The sequence below is a fragment of the Maniola jurtina genome, chromosome 14 (assembly GCF_905333055.1).
Source record: "Maniola jurtina chromosome 14, ilManJurt1.1, whole genome shotgun sequence".
In the NCBI taxonomy this organism is placed as follows: Eukaryota; Metazoa; Arthropoda; class Insecta; order Lepidoptera; family Nymphalidae; genus Maniola; species Maniola jurtina.
The window spans coordinates 2,677,059-2,692,989 of NC_060042.1; the positions used below are offsets into that span (position 1 = coordinate 2,677,059).

Consider the following 15,931-nt stretch of genomic DNA (forward strand, 5'->3'; position numbering starts at 1 on the left):
AACCATTTTGAGTGGCCACCCAATCGCTAACATGTTTTCTAAAAACCTTCGAAATATAATTCAAAAATATTTTCAAAAAACATTCGGCATCGATTCGATTGGTTAGTGAGTTTGTCTTTGTTATCCTATATGTTACGTAATCCCATGCCGATAACTTAATAGACAGATCCCTTTACTTCTAACTTCTCTCCGTGGAACCTTTGGGTAAAACAACACGAGCATGCTTCATGGCGGCCCGTAACTATATTCTATAGAAGTTTGTAGGTGGAACAATAAAAGAAAGTTAACAAATATGTAACATTTTATTACACATATCGCCTGTACAACAGATAATTTAAGATGCAGGTATATTTATTAGGTAGGTATAATATTACTATATTAGTCATAAGAATAAACCCTTCATATTATTTTCTTGATAGGTAACTATAAAACAAAAAGTAGAACATTGAAAGGAATATATCACAATACACATATTTAAAAAAAAGTAAAAAAGAAAATCCAAAGCTGTAAGTATAACATACGAGTTACATATTATAGTAAATTATAAATACTGATGAGACAAAAATATTTTCATAAAAGAATATAATGGTTCAGTACCTATAGTTTACCGTATTACTTTGAAGAGATCATGTGGATCTTTCATCTTTAATTTTCAGATATGACTTGAATGGATATTTATAATCTGATTCAAAAACTACTACTACTAATTTATAATTAGATAACAGTACGTAATTTACGGCAGTAAGAGTTACTGAATTATGAACTTTGTGATTGGCTACATCGTCACTGCGCATGAAAATTCCGCTATGCGTGTGTGTATTCACAAGTTTTCAGGAGACTTAAACTTAAATTTTTTGAAAAAATATGATTTACTTTTAGATCAAATTCACATAGCTAAAAAGATTATCTCTTGAACTAGCACACATGCTAAAGAACGGATTTCTACATGTACACACGCCTTTTGAAACCAAACAAAATGACATCAAAAACGAACATCCTAAAAATACATACTTAGCGAATTTTGCATATGCAGCGACAGTATTTAGAACACTTGCGCTAAAACTGTCTAATGACCGAAATTAATAATATCTTCTGTTGATAAGTCACATTGCAACGTTGTTATTTATCAAAAATTGTGTAGTGTGCGAGAGGTTAGCCTGCTGCGGGCGAGCGCGGGTGACGTGCGGGTGTGCGGAGCGACCCCCGCCTCATACCCCGATTGCCATTTCAACCTGTCACGTACTATAAGTATGATCTTTTTTAACAAATAACATTGTTATATCTAACTTATCGACTGTCTACTGATAGATTGATTTTTATTAATAAAATTAAGCCGTAAGAGCGGTTAAGGCTCCGATCCGAATCCGTGAAAATACGGATATAAAAAACTCGGACCGAACTCGGATATTGCTTACGCACTAATACGGTCTCTGATCCAAATCCAAGCTAGTGCACATCTTTAACATATATACGTCAATGGTCCGATTTGAATCAGAGGCACATCCGAGATATTCTCACGGATGACGGAGAGATACGGATGACGGAAGTCGGATACAAAATCTGTATATGAAATGACCGAAAAATTGTGTTAAATTTTCATGTAATACGGTAACTATGTATTATACAAATAAATTATAATTTACTTTATACAATCGATAACTAAACACTATAAATAATTTTCTTATTCTAGGTTTATTTTTCTTATAAAATGATTACAGGTTTCCCATTAAATACCTAAACATGAAATTCATCTACTTCTTTGTGCTGAACACATATTTTATTCTTATTAATTTCTTATACTTGGAAGTTCAAATTATTAGATTAAAAGAAGAACTTTTTTGCATTTTTTAAAGTTACTGCAATACCAATCAAAGTGAGAATACACTCCGAGCATTTAGTGCATCATCATTTAATTCTAATAACGGAAAAGTCATCTTAATATAAAATAGGTTAATAAAAGGAAAAGTGTTCTTAATAAAATATGTTAGTAATAAGTAATAACGAATTGCTAATTGATAAATTACAGTAAGGGTTTGCACACACAAACAACTTTAGTCTCCGAACAGTTTGGTATCCTTCTCTAAAGTTATAAGTAGCTATTATAAAAATTGCATAGCATTTAGCAACGTGCGTGTACTTTCAAAAGCTCAAATGCATACTGCGATGAAGTCAAAGCGACGTTTATTCTAAATAAAATATTACAGTGCACTAGATGAAATGATGATTTGTTTTAGGGTTCCGTATCTGAGAAAAAAGGAACCTTACCACTAACCACTGATTTGTCAGTTTGTCAAGACCCATCAAGAGAATCAAAACCTAGAGGATACTTCCCGTTGACCTAGAATCATGAAGTTTGGCAGGTAGCAATGTCTTTAGTACAAGTAAAGGAGAAAATCCAAAAACTCGTGAATTTACATTACATTTTAATTACATCACAAAAAAAATTAAGTGTTATTTTTTGTACTATAGTATGGAAACGTTCGTGTGCGAATCAGACACGTAATTGACCGGGTTTTTTTACTACTTTGAGACACACAAATCTTATCACAAAACGTCTCTACTCATAAAACTTGATGTGGGAGACAAAACTGTTGCAGAAACAAAAGTTGGTCGTATGCACGCGTTCATTTATGACATCGAAAGACCGGTGTACTTTATATATATATTTTTTTTTTGATGAAGTTACAGATAATTTTTTACATCAAATATATTAAGTATTAAGGTGACAGCACACATATCTCGGAAAGGGATCATCGCCGTATCGCCTTTCGCCTCGCCGTCAACCAACCGTTAACGTTAATGTAAAAGTGGGTCAGCAGCTTCGGTCCGTCAACTCGGCTTCAGCTAGGCGACGCCGCGCTTACAGCTTGCTGACCGCACACAGGCCAGTGTGGACGAAGCGACGTATGGAAAATCGTAAGCGCGAGTACGATGAGCCGTAGGCGCGGCTACTGCAAGTTGACCGCAGTGAGCTTGTCCCGAGGCGAGGCGATTACGCTACGATTTCGATTAGTGTGCGTTGCAGTAAGGCTTTTCATACAAAGAACACTGGACAGCTCGAGTTGATGCGGTGATGATCTCTTTCCGAGTTGATATGTGTGCTATGACCTTTATGATATTCGGTACACATCGATCTCCGTAAATTCAACATAACCACGCAAGCAAAAGAGATAATACAAATTACTTTACAATAATCTGTTATACTTATTCCATTTATAATATCAATACATAATATGTTTAAAGAGAAAAGTCCTGACTCACTCACTGATTACTAATTTGGCAAAACATATTATGAATGCGAAAGTGTGTTTGTTGGGTAGTTGGTTTATTGGTTTGTCCTTCAATTACGTCGCAACGGATGAACACGGATAGACGTGATTTCATGGGCATATTTTTAATTAAATAATTAAATCTGGGTTTTGTGTGATAACAGATTATTGCGAAGTAATAACACATAGTAATAACACATTTATATACACATCAAATCAAATATATTTCGTTACATTACCAATAAGGATACATAAAAATTGACACTAAATATCATCAACTTACATGTGATATCAGGGTGAGAATGTTTCTGGAAAAATTCATTTTTTTAATGGCTGAACGATGCCTGAGCGTATTGTCAATATGCCATATAATATTATAAATACAAGCGTGTCTGTCTGTCTGCAATCTATTCACGGCCCATCCGTTTTATCAATTTTTAGATACATAATAAGATTTTGATATAATTTGCATGCCAGGGATGGACACAGGCTACTTTGTGTTCAGGAAGATCAAAGAGTTCCCTTGGGATTTATAAAAATTAAAACCTTTGTGGGTGGAGTCGCGGGCATCATCTAGTTTTAATATCAATCAAAGTCAATGTGTCTTAAAACTAATATCGTCTGTGGTTTGTCCAATTTCCGTAAAAATATGTGGTTTCAATGATACATGGGTGGGTTCAAAGATTTATAGTCCGTACAAAATGACTTCCCACTATTATTCTTCCCATTATTATTAGCCAGGTAAAGTATTGTCACTGGTACATTTATTTTTACATTATTTTTAATAAAAAATCACAAGAAAGGGCTGTCCAGTAATACTCTCAAATTGATACCACTTGTAAGTGTTCTTATAAAATAAGGACACAGATGAGTGCAATATACCCGATCGTGTGGTTATTAATTTATTATCATTCGGAAATATTTGAGCAAATAGCAAGCACCTTTATATGTTCTATGGTACATTTAAATCGCTTCGGCGCTGTATCAAAGATTGGGGGGAAAACATACAAAGAACTTTGTTTATCCAGATAATTTTTAAATACATATCAGAATTCGAACCTAAGTTTTCTGGGATTCGCGCCCGACGCCTTGACCGCTAGGCCACTTTCACAATTCGACATATGTTCACTCAGTACAGAAGCGACTGTTAATGCCACCTAGTAGCGACACTGCAGTAATTATTATCGATACTACTTTCAAAGGCCCATATTACAATGCAGCTCTTTGGATGAGAAAGGACATATTGCTTTTTCACTATTTATTATTTTTATGATAGTGTACCACCAACACTAAGGACTGAATAATTTTAAATAAATATCAAAAATTGCAGAACGGGCAGGATTCGAACTATGTCTTCTGGGATATAATTCTCTAAAGGTATACACTCATCTGGTCGCGTGGAATTGAACTAGGTTAGTTGTCGGGCGGGTTGTCGAAGTAGTCTATCTTCGCTTCCTGCGTCGGTTGCTTGGGCAGCTGCTTGGGCTGGCTGCGCGCTGCCCAGGCATTCGTCGTCGTGAGCGTTGCCCATCCGCCGGACGATCTGTTTATGTAGAGATTTACATCAATCAATCAATAATAATAATTAAATCAAAAAATGAGGTGATTATTTTATTCTCATTTTGTTGCGTACCAAAAAATTTATCGATATCGATTACGCGGTATTTGAGTAACGCGGTATCTCACTAGAAGTGTCTATGTTGACTTATCGCGAACTACATCTAAAGGTGAACGCACACCTGTCCGAGCCGAACGAAACGAATTTTAGAATTCTGTGTATGAAATGATACTTCCGCGCGTCGAAAGTTTGGACGATTCGACGCGGGGAAGTGTGTGAGGTTTCATAAGATTTCATATACTTATAATTATTCGTTTCGTTCGACTCGTTCGACGCATACGGCTCGAATAAGTGTGTGTTCACCTTAAGATTTCACGTCACCTCTAGCCTAATATTTGACAGATTCGATTTAGGATCAAACCGAGAGTTCACCCTGTATGTACTCACTTGGATGCGGCAGTGGTGAGCGGCGTGGCGGCGGGCGCGGCGGGCGCCAGCTGCGTCAGGGTGCGCAGCACGGGGCCCGGCACTTTGCGTTTCCCCGCCTCCCGCGCCAGCACTTCTAGTACGCTCATCGCTGGCAGCCATGACTGAAAACGGTTGCATTATCATTATTATTTCAATTTTCTCCTAGAGTCTAAGGTTGTAATCTATAGAGCGCACTTTGACTTTGCTTAGACTTAAGTTTCAGTTAAAACGAGACAGATTTATGCCAGCGGTATAACGCTGTCTCATTTTAACAGTGTCTTAAGTCTGAGCTAAGTCAAAGTGCGATATAGACCGCTCGCTGCCGCTTCTGGCGGTTCATAGACGTGAACGAGTGCGCTCTGGTCTTCTGCTCAGACTGCATCATCACTTACCACCAGATGAGACAAGTAGCAGTAAAGTATACCTTCTCCTTGTCGGCCGTGGCAACCACGTTCCGGTTGGGCTCGGCGTCGTAGGCCACGCTCTCGCAGCCGAAGTGCTCGCACAGCTCGTGAATAAACTGCCGCTTCTGGCGGTTCATCGACGGGAACGAGTGCGCTCTGGTCTTCTGCTTAGACTGCAACAGCAAATCGTGTGGGGTGAATTAAAAATGGAAAGATTTTGCATTCAAATAAACTTTTAGACTCCCATATAGACATAACCCTCAATTCAAAATTCGAAAATCTTGGAAGACTAGAAAACTAGGGAGACGCACGATTTCAAGCAAGAAGGGGCATAAGGCCGTGTTATGAGCATCCCTTCTAATATTGTGTTTCTTATCAGTCGTTAAAGTAATTTGAAGTGATGTGTTACACCATTATAACGTTTATAGTGGTGTAAACACACAGCTTTATACAACCTGCCAAATGCAAACGATAAGCAAACATCGAACAAAGTCAGAGTGAAATGGACCTAAGGATAATTATTATTATATATTAAGTAGTATAGTCGTTTTTTCAATGCTTAAGATTTGTATACAATAAGGGTGAACTGGAACTGTTCTACTATCCATTCTTACTATAAACAAACAATACCTTTTTAGCTAGCTGCACTAGCTCCGTCAGTCGCTCGTGCACTTGTTGCGCGAAGGAGGGTTCCCTGGCAGCCGTTTGGCGCAGGTGCTCGCTGTACCGCGGCGCTAGTTTCGCAGAGACATCTGGGTTCCGCAACTGCAAGGCCAAAGCTAGGCGCCTGCTTCGGGCTTCCACGTAACACTCTTCGTCGCATTCCAACCTGGGAATAAGAACAACAGAAAAGTATAAACGACTAGATGATGCCCGCGACTCCCTCCGCGTGGATTTAGGTTTTTAAAAATCTGTGGGAACTCTTTGCTCTTCCGGGAAAAAAGTTGCCGAAATCAATTTCCGGGGCATAAGCTACCTCTGTACCAAACATATAAATCTGTTAAACGGATAGACCCTTAAGAATCCCATAGGAACTCTTTGATTTTCCAGGATAAAACGTAGCCTATGTCCGTCCCCGGGATGTAAGCTAACTGTGTAAAGACTTTCATTTAAATTGGTTGAGCTGTGAAAATGTAGCAGACAGACACACTTTCGCATTTATAATATTAAATTAGTATGGATTCGTATGCATAGTATATGGAAGTATGGATAGTTTTTAATGGCATCAGTAACTTTAGGGCCTTTGGACAGTTCTATAGCCAGGCTAGGTACAGTTGACGAAAGTTACTTACGTTTTAAGCATGGAACCTGGTCGTTGTACATCTGATAAATCCACCGTACCGCCTTCTTGCATCTTGGAAGCGGCTAAGGTACTCATCAATCTGTTAAAGAAAAGACCATTAAATTTTACTACGTCAAGCTTTTTAGTTCCTTTTTAGGGTTCCGTACCTCAAAACGAAAAAAGGAACCCTTATAGGGTCACTTTGTTGTCTATCTGTCCTTCTGTCGTGTTTGTCAAGAAAACCTATAGGGATTCCCGTTGAACTAGAATCATGACATTTGGCAGTTACGTAGGTTTTATAGCACAAGTAAAGGAAAAAATCTGAAAACCTCTGAATCTGATTTGTGGTTAAAATGTGTTCATGAACCAATAATAAATAATTAGTATTTTCAATTTTCAGAGTAAGATAACTATACCGAGTGGGGTATTATATGAAAGGGCTTTACCTGTACATTCTAAAACAGATTTTTATTTATTTCTATGCATAATAGTTTTTGGTTTATCGTGCAAAATGTCGGAAAAAATACGTACGGAACCCGCGGTGCGCGAGTCTGACCCGAACTTATATTTTTATTTAGTTAGGTAGGAAATGTAGTGGGTGTTTACTTGGCATAGTCCCGCGCGTTGTCGACGCAGGCGCGCTCGGCCTTGCGGCGGCCGCAGGGGCACGTGGCGGTGACAGGGCGCCGGCACGCCACGCCGCTCGGGCACGTGCCGCCGCCGCTGGAGTGGCACGGCGCAGAGCACGGGTGTCCGCAGCTGGGCCGCTTCTCCATACACGGCTGGGTGCATCTGTGGATGAACCAATTCGTTTAGATCATTCTCTTCTGCTTCGACTCACGAGCGCACTCGTACGCAAGCGTGGATTCAAGTTTGTGGGCACGCCGGGCATGCCCGAAACCCAGTGGCAACCCGAAAGGCAGTGGCGTAGCAATAGGGTTGCCTGTCTGACCGGTACGCGTACATCTTTGATTGTTTCAACTGCATCGGTTTACCTTCTTAGCCCTTCCGATGTTTTTGCCACAGGCCTCTAACGGTATAGCTATGCCACTGCTAATAGACTGGTGACGTCACACTTACACGATCACTAAATTGAGGTCGATAGGCTGATAACATAAGTATTATATCCAATGCCTTAATAAAATAAAAACTGACTCGCACTTGACCGATTTTTGGGTGGCTGGGCCCACCTTTTTGGAGGGCTGGATCTGTTCCTGCTCGTACGGTATAGAATAATAGGCGATAGGGAAATGTCGACTCACTTGCCAGCGTCACAGGAGCCCTTGTGACAGGTCTTGATGCAGGAGTGCTTACCGCACGGCAGCGGCTTGCCGCACGGCAGACCGCACGAGAACTCCTCTTGCGAACATGGAATGGTTTTACGTTCCTGGAAACAAATAAATATTCTTAGCTGTAGTGTGGGGGGGTCTCTCCCTTCTACAGAGGGAGTTGGTCAGGATGACCTCAGTATACGTACCTCGTGTCGTCCATAGCAGCTCTTGGTGGTGAGCACCACGCACGGGGGACAGTCGCCAGAGTGGCAGCTGTGGTGTGGGGGATGACCACAGGGTCTCTCCCTTCTACAGGGTGAGTTGCAAGGAGGAGGTTTGGTTCCACACCGGACAGGGGGCATAATGACCTCTGTACCACATTCGCAATGGAGCTCGTTGAAACCTGGACATAAATTATTTTATTGAAACATAACAAATGAGTGCGCATTATTATAAAAGCCGATGTATTTGCATAGTGTAAGAGCTTAATATACATTGCTTTGGATACTAAAAGTGTGCTTCGTAAGATGCTATTCCGGTATTAAAGAAAAGGTACAATAAAGAGTAGTCTACCAACAGATGGCGTTAGTAGCAGATTAAATGGCGCTAGCAACATATATGACTACTCACTGACTCTAGGACAAGGCGCGCAGTGTCCTGTGTGACAGAACTCCTCGCAGCGATGCAGTTGACAAGACAACGTGCGTCCGCATACCACCGCGCATCTGTGCGACTGCGCGTCACAACACACCGTTCTACACCTGTGACGACCGCATGATAATTTCTGTGAACAAATAACAAATTATTTACAACTAGATGATGCCCGTGGGTTGTGAAGTTGAAATGGCAATGGGCGTGACACATAGTTCGAAGAACTGATACGATGGGATCTCAAGGTTCTGGAATGGCGACGTTGCACCAGAAAGTACAGCGTTAGCAGATGGGGGATCTGCCAACGCTGCACTTTACAGTGGAGCTTCACTTTGTCACTAGGTGGACAGTTAACATCAAACGAGTCACAGGGAGCCGCTGGATCCATCCCTACAAGAGACCTACATCTATCCATTGAGATATCTAAGCATAGTGCTTGCAACTTCATCCAAGTGTACACAGGTTTTTAAAAAACCCGTGGGAACTCTGATTTTTCGGAATAAACTACATCAGTCTCCAGATGTAATCACTCTGTATTAAATTTCGTTGAATCGGTTAAAGGATTGACCATTTAGCATGTTCCTTAGGCAGGGCCGCGCGTTCGCGCTCCTATTTCTTGTTGTATTCTATCTTACTGTCAAATTGAAAGGTAAAATTCCACCAAGCAACTAAGTAGTCACCCTTTTTTATTCATGAAAAGATTCGGGGCCCCAGGGCTACGGCCATGTATACTAAGTACTGTACAGCTATATCGGGTTTATAGCCTTGTATAATATGATAATATTGCTGTTTTGCGATAGATGCGTTTCCTATAAGTCAGGTAAGGCTTTTCATTATGGTGTCTAGGCTGCTTACATTTTGTCTGGGTTTTCCACATCGATTAAAGAAGTAATTGAAGGATTGAAATATCAGAAAAGTCTTACCTTATTACACTTCCTCTGGCATAGCACATTATTCTGCATCTCGGGAAGATCAGCACAAGGCACTTCGCGGCTTGAGTGTCCACAGCGACACTGGAGCAACGTGCTGTCAGGGCATACGCGGCATTCTCCTACAATATAAACATTTTTAAAAAGGACGATTTAGGTTTTTGAAAAACTTGTGAGAACACTTTAAATTTTCCCGATAAAAATAGCCTAAGTTAAACCATGGAGAGTACTCCACGGTTTAACTCGTCATCATCTTCGGCCCACTATTAAATGGGTTTCCTCTCAGAATAAGAAGGCCATTGCCTGGCCTAGTGTGGATCGACAGACTTCACACATCTTTGGGAATAATATGGAGAACTGCTTTGAGAGTTATATGATATGGTATGTTTGCCCGTAAATGGTATGGTGTGTAATTCTGTGGTTATGTAACAAATAAAATAAAACTCTAAAATAAATAGAATGAAATAAATAAAACGTGAGGATACATGCATGAGGTTTCCTCACGTTGTTCCACGTATTAAAGCAAGTGAAGTGGTATAAAATCTAGTGCTTGCAGGATTGCCCTATCTAGAAGACTCTGTTGACTGACTGTATGTAGTATCACTTTGGGTGTGATTAAAGTCAGATTTTTATAACATCTTTGTCTTAAGTACCTACCCAGCTATACATGACTAATGATCTATACTATACTCAGCGATACAAATGTTACACTAGATGCGGCGCGTCATAGTAATAACAAAAAGTGTTTTTTTTTTTAATTTATTTTTTATAGCTGACTATGACATACCTTCATGGCATTTCTCCTTACAAAAATGTTTGTCTCCGACCGGGCCACAGGAGAGCGGCTTGGCGCAGATGTTCCCACACAGCAGTATCGGGTCCGTACAAGTTTTGCGTTGATCTTTACTGATTCTGTAATGAAGGAAAAGCATATTTTCACAAGTTGTTATTTTTAACTTTGTAGAGGCTTATAATGAAACAATATTAAATACGAGCAAATAAAACAACAAGGCATATTGCGAGCGAAGCGAGCGCAACTTTATTTATAATTACATTTCTCATTAAAATACCTAAAACACTTGTCCGCAGGAGGACTCGCACGACCCTTTCTCTATTGTACACTCACCTGGTGTGTCGTTTTCGGGGCGTAAGGGGCACAGGGGGCAGGGAGGTGGGTGGCAGGGCGAGCGGCACACGTGCGCGCCGCACGACAACACCCGTCCGCAGGAGGACTCGCACGACCCTTTCTCTATTGTACACTCACCTGGTGTGTCCGCAGGGGCAGGCGAGCACGTTTTCGGGGCGTAAGGGGCACAGGGGGCAGGGAGGTGGGTGGCAGGGCGAGCGGCACACGTGCGCGCCGCACGACAACACCCGTCCGCAGGAGGACTCGCACGACCCTTTCTCTATTGTACACTCACCTGGTGTGTCCGCAGGGGCAGGCGAGCACGTTTTCGGGGCGTAAGGGGCACAGGGGGCAGGGAGGTGGGTGGCAGGGCGAGCGGCACACGTGCGCGCCGCACGACAACACCCGTCCGCAGGAGGACTCGCACGACCAAGTGTCGTACGCCCCTGTGTCCGCCGCACATGGCACCGAGCGAGACTTGGCGGCCGGGCAATGGCATACTGTTATAAATAAAACAAGTTAGTGAAGCATATCTTAGAACATTTGAATTCAGCAAGAAACAGTTAAAAATTATTTTGCTATAATCCGCCAACAATCTGTTGGCGGATTATAGCAAAATAATTTTTAACTGTTTCTTGCTAAACATGAACTTCCGCAAAGTAACGCCTGATTCTATCCAACATTTGAATTCACTTGGTACCCATAACTGTAGAATGTTACCACAATATAAAGGGAGGCACAGTTTAGTCTGACGCCTTTGATCTCATGGTGACGACCAGCACAACCTGTCAATATAGGGCCCTAACTATCTAGGCCAGTACGGGTCACTCCTTTGTCCCACACTTATCGCACGATTGCTCCGTCTAAACAGTTTTCCTTACTCTGGTTATAGTTATACTGTCCAAACCTTAAGATAACAGATATAAGTGCATAGCTGTGCTATAGCACTTTGCACTTTTTGGATTTGGACCATTACAGCATTTACAGTTACGATTCAGATGGCCGAGTTAAAGGCAACAAAGACAACAAGTACTCACCTTGTGTCACTGTTTCAGTACAAGGATCACAGGGCCCTTCGTGGCATTCTTTACTACAGAGATGGACTCCACATTCAAGCTTCCGTTTACATTCGCGCCCACACACCTGGGCTAGTTTACTGCTGCACATCACTGAACGAGTTTCTGCTCCACAACCACATTGCCTGGAAAGATTTAGTACTTATAGAGAACTTCATCTATTATTAAATACTTGTTTTACCACCACAAGAAGGATTTTACAACAGTAAAACAAAAAAACATAGATAGAAGGAGGATACAAAAGGCAGACTTCACACAACTTTGAGAATATTATGGGGAACTAGCACTGCATGTTTCCTCATTTTCCTTTCCCGTTTTCTTTCACTGTTAAGGCAAGTGATATTTTATTGTTTGAAACGCACATAACTTTGAAGAGTTCCTCCACCTCGACCTCCTTGAATAGGAGACATATATTTCCAAATCGTAGTATGACCATTTGATTCTCAATATTCCTGTTTTATTATACTCACTTGATGACAGTGGCCTGACAGGGTGGGCATGGGCCAGGATGACAAAGCAGCGTGCAAGGATGCGTACAGTTCCTCGTCCGTGAACACGACTGTCCGCAAGTGTGGGCACCGTTCGATCCTCTCTGATATTCAGGATTGCGTACAGAGCCGCACATGCAACGGTACTCTGTTGGAATGTCCTGGTTTGTGTTTTGACAAGCTGGACAACGCCATTTGCTTTCTGCAAAAAGGAAAATGGTTAGCAATCACCATATTAACGAATTTAAATTAATACTAGTAGTCACAGTCAGACCAATATCTAATTTAGCTGAATATTGCTATGAAATTATGAACATAACAAATTGATAAAGGAATTAAAATGAGTGTTAACATAGTGACCACACAGTTCTTTATTAATTTTATTTAGAACTTCATGATGCCTTCAACATGGGATTGAGGTTTTTATTGTGGGAACTCTTTCATTTCCCTGTAAAAATATCCACAGTAGTTCGTTCCTGGGATGCAAGGTATCTCTGTACCAAATTCAAACCCAGGACCTCAACATCCACAGTTGAACACTAACCTCAAGACTCATGAGGCAGTCAATGTATATGTGCTGGTATCATACTACTACTACTACTTACTATTGTAAATATCAAGTCTACTAAACTCACCAACCAAACTGCTCATAGCCCACTTGCGAATGCAGCGCAGATGCAGCACATGGTGACAGTTGCTGCAGTACCATACAGAGTCTGTCTGCTTCACTCGCTCGCAGCAAACTAGACATTCTAATGTTCCCTTGTCTAATTGCTCGCTGAGCCGTTCCCTTTGGGTCATATCTGGATTCGCTGTAATCGAAAGATGTAAGGTAGTAGGTAGTGGTAAGCCTTATTTTTATTTATTTAAAAAATTGTAATAATGGGTAAGTGTAAAACCTGGTATCCAAATACTTGGAGTGATAATATAATAATAGTCAAATCAACTTTATCAGCCTTTTATCAAACTATCACTACTTAATAAGTTAATTCAATTAAAAACTACAAGCTAAATTTCTGTAGTGATAGATTAAAATGTACCTGAATAATTAATATTTTAGATTTCTTAAATCGCTAAAATATAACCCTTTAGATAGGAATGATCTCCAAGGGTAGTGTATTACTTACACACTATACTTGTAGATTATTTTCTTTATTCCTTTGGTTATTATCTAAGAATTGCAAACAAAGCTGTAAAGGTTATGAATTGTTTGTGAAGAACTTTATTATAACATGGACTTTTACACATAAAATACTGAACATACCTCCTACATGATTACTGATTGGCCTATTTTTTCCTTTAATAGGGCTTGGTGCAGTGTCTTTGAACTTTTCCTCTCTATATGGTGCATACGAGTTAGCATATTGTTCATCTTCTGTACGCTCTGGAGCCCTGAGCCTCTGAGTGCCAGCCCACTTACGATTTCTTCCTGAACCTTCACCTCTACCGCTCCTTACATCCTGACTATCTTTAGGCATTGAACTATTATAAAAAGTGCGATATACATCAGACTCTTTGTTTTTAGCCTTAGAGTTGTTTTTGGATTGGCCCCCTTCATAGTCACCAAAATCAGTATCATTTTGATCACTATATTGATTTTGATCTTGGATCTGAGTATTGTAATCATTATGTCTATTTGATCGATTGTTGTATTCTTGATGGTCTTGTCTGCGGTAACTAGTATCTTTAGAATCTTGGTTGTGAGAATTACGGTCACTGTGTCTATTGGATCTGTTGTTGTATTCTTGATTATCTTGTCTACGGTAACTGGAATCCTTTGCATCTTGGTTATGACTATTATAGTCGCTGTTTCGATTTGACCGATTATATTCTTGATTTTTATCCTGTCTACGGTAACCTGAGTCTTTTACATCTTGGTTCTGATTATCACTGTTTCTATTTTTGCTGTTGTATTCTTGATTATCTTGTCTGCGATAAGTAGAATCTTGATTTTCAGTTGGACGGTTTTTTGATTTACGATTACGAGTGTTGCTATCATTTGTCCGACTGGAGGATTCTCTCTGATAGTTATCTCTAGAGTTCTGATTAGTAGGTTCATTGTAAGTAGTAGATTCCTGGTTTTGACTCTTTGACTCATATTTACTGTTGCGGCTTGGTTCTTGGTTTTTAGAATGTTTTTGACTATAAGGTTCTAAATGAGATGAGTTGCTACGCTGCTGTGAGCTATTAGGTCTTTCTCTCCAATTATTCGAACTAGATGGCTTAGAATAGTTACTTGTTGATCCATTTAATTCTAAATTTGATAAATTCGATTCTAGGATTGGTTCATTATGAGAACTTACAGCATTTGTGTTAGAACTTTTAGGCACAAATTCAGTAGCAGTTGGAGTGAGTTTTGACTTAGAAACCACTTCATTGGAGTAATTATTTTTATCTGGTGCTTGATTATACTGATTATTTACACTGGGTTGGTAGACCTCTTCATTATTACTAAAATTGGCAGTGCTCGATCCATAAGCATAGTCAGCCTGAGAGTTCTGGGGTGTTGACCCATTTTGATAACTAGGGATATTGTTATATTGAGCATTTGGATAATTTTGATATTGTATGTTATTGAAGCTAGCAGTATTCGATGCAGGAACATTAGACATTTGCATTTGGGATACAAACTCATCAAAACTAACATACTGGCGATTGGGTTCATATTGTCTATTAGGATTGGGATTGGGATAGTACTGGGATTGATTTAAATACTGTGTGTTGTAGTCCCCATTCCAGGTATTCGGGGCTTGATACTGGTTGTTGTAACTGTAGGAGTTGTTCCACTGAGACATTGTGGCAGTTAAAAAGAAATATTGTGAAATTTAATTGACCTACACTGTGAGATTTTCCTATGACAAATTTTGATTTTTTTTTGCCTTGGGCGCGTTTGGTGGCCACAGGCCGAGACCTAAGGTCTCGTGGAGCCTTTTACTTCCACTCTGAAATTAATATACAAGGAAATTATTAACAATGGGGAGATTTTACAAGGTATTGTAACGACATGTGGCACAAGCCCAATTACTCTAGAAAGAGATATACTCACCAGTGGCCGGTTTTGCTGTCACTCGAATTTATATAAATAACACGAAATTAACCAAAAAATAAAAGAAAATAATTTAGCAAATCAAAAATATAATAATTTTATGACGATATGACAAGATGAATCGGAAACTGGGGAATGGGGGAAAGGGAGAAAAGTCAACGTTGACATTTCTCATTAGGTTCTTTATAACAACAAATTAACAATTTTAGTAAAAAATAAAAACGTGTTAAAAAACGCGATAAGTTGATAAATTTATGTATCATTCATATTTAAAAATTAAAAATATTCCATTTAGCCGCATCAAAATCTAATAAGCACAATTTATATTTTTGTAATATTCGCTAATTTAATTTAATTATCTGT

General features: G+C 39.9%; 1 protein-coding gene across 2 annotated transcripts; it reads right to left on the minus strand.

The window, feature by feature from the left end:
- Window positions 1-283: 283 nt before the first annotated feature.
- Window positions 284-15,712, minus strand: LOC123871969 (protein shuttle craft). 2 transcript variants are annotated; one of them, XM_045916056.1, is made up of 18 exons: window positions 15,569-15,712; window positions 13,787-15,464; window positions 13,158-13,334; window positions 12,505-12,724; window positions 11,996-12,159; window positions 11,389-11,458; window positions 11,097-11,231; window positions 10,620-10,744; window positions 9,827-9,954; window positions 8,883-9,036; window positions 8,459-8,655; window positions 8,244-8,368; window positions 7,588-7,773; window positions 6,992-7,081; window positions 6,330-6,528; window positions 5,720-5,872; window positions 5,275-5,417; window positions 284-4,812 (listed from the first exon to the last, which is right to left on the minus strand). In XM_045916056.1, the coding sequence occupies exons 2-18, from the start codon at window positions 15,315-15,317 to the stop codon at window positions 4,683-4,685; spliced, it is 3,927 nt and encodes a 1,308-aa protein (XP_045772012.1). In that variant the 5' UTR covers window positions 15,318-15,464; window positions 15,569-15,712; the 3' UTR covers window positions 284-4,682. The 2 variants fall into 2 exon arrangements, with proteins under 2 accessions (XP_045772012.1, XP_045772011.1); XM_045916055.1 differs by lacking the exon at window positions 11,097-11,231 and having other exon boundaries at window positions 11,254-11,458.
- Window positions 15,713-15,931: the final 219 nt, after the last annotated feature.

Bases quoted from the DNA above. Each gene is read 5' to 3' on its own strand.
- LOC123871969 (XM_045916056.1), bottom strand. From the start codon at position 15,317: ATGTCTCAGTGGAACAACTCCTACAGTTACAACAACCAGTATCAAGCC. The intron at 13,335-13,786 runs GTATGTTCAGTA...TTTCGATTACAG, and splicing joins AATCAGTAATCATGTAGGAG to CGAATCCAGATATGACCCAA. The intron at 9,955-10,619 runs GTATGTCATAGT...TTTATATTGTAG, and splicing joins TAAGGAGAAATGCCATGAAG to GAGAATGCCGCGTATGCCCT.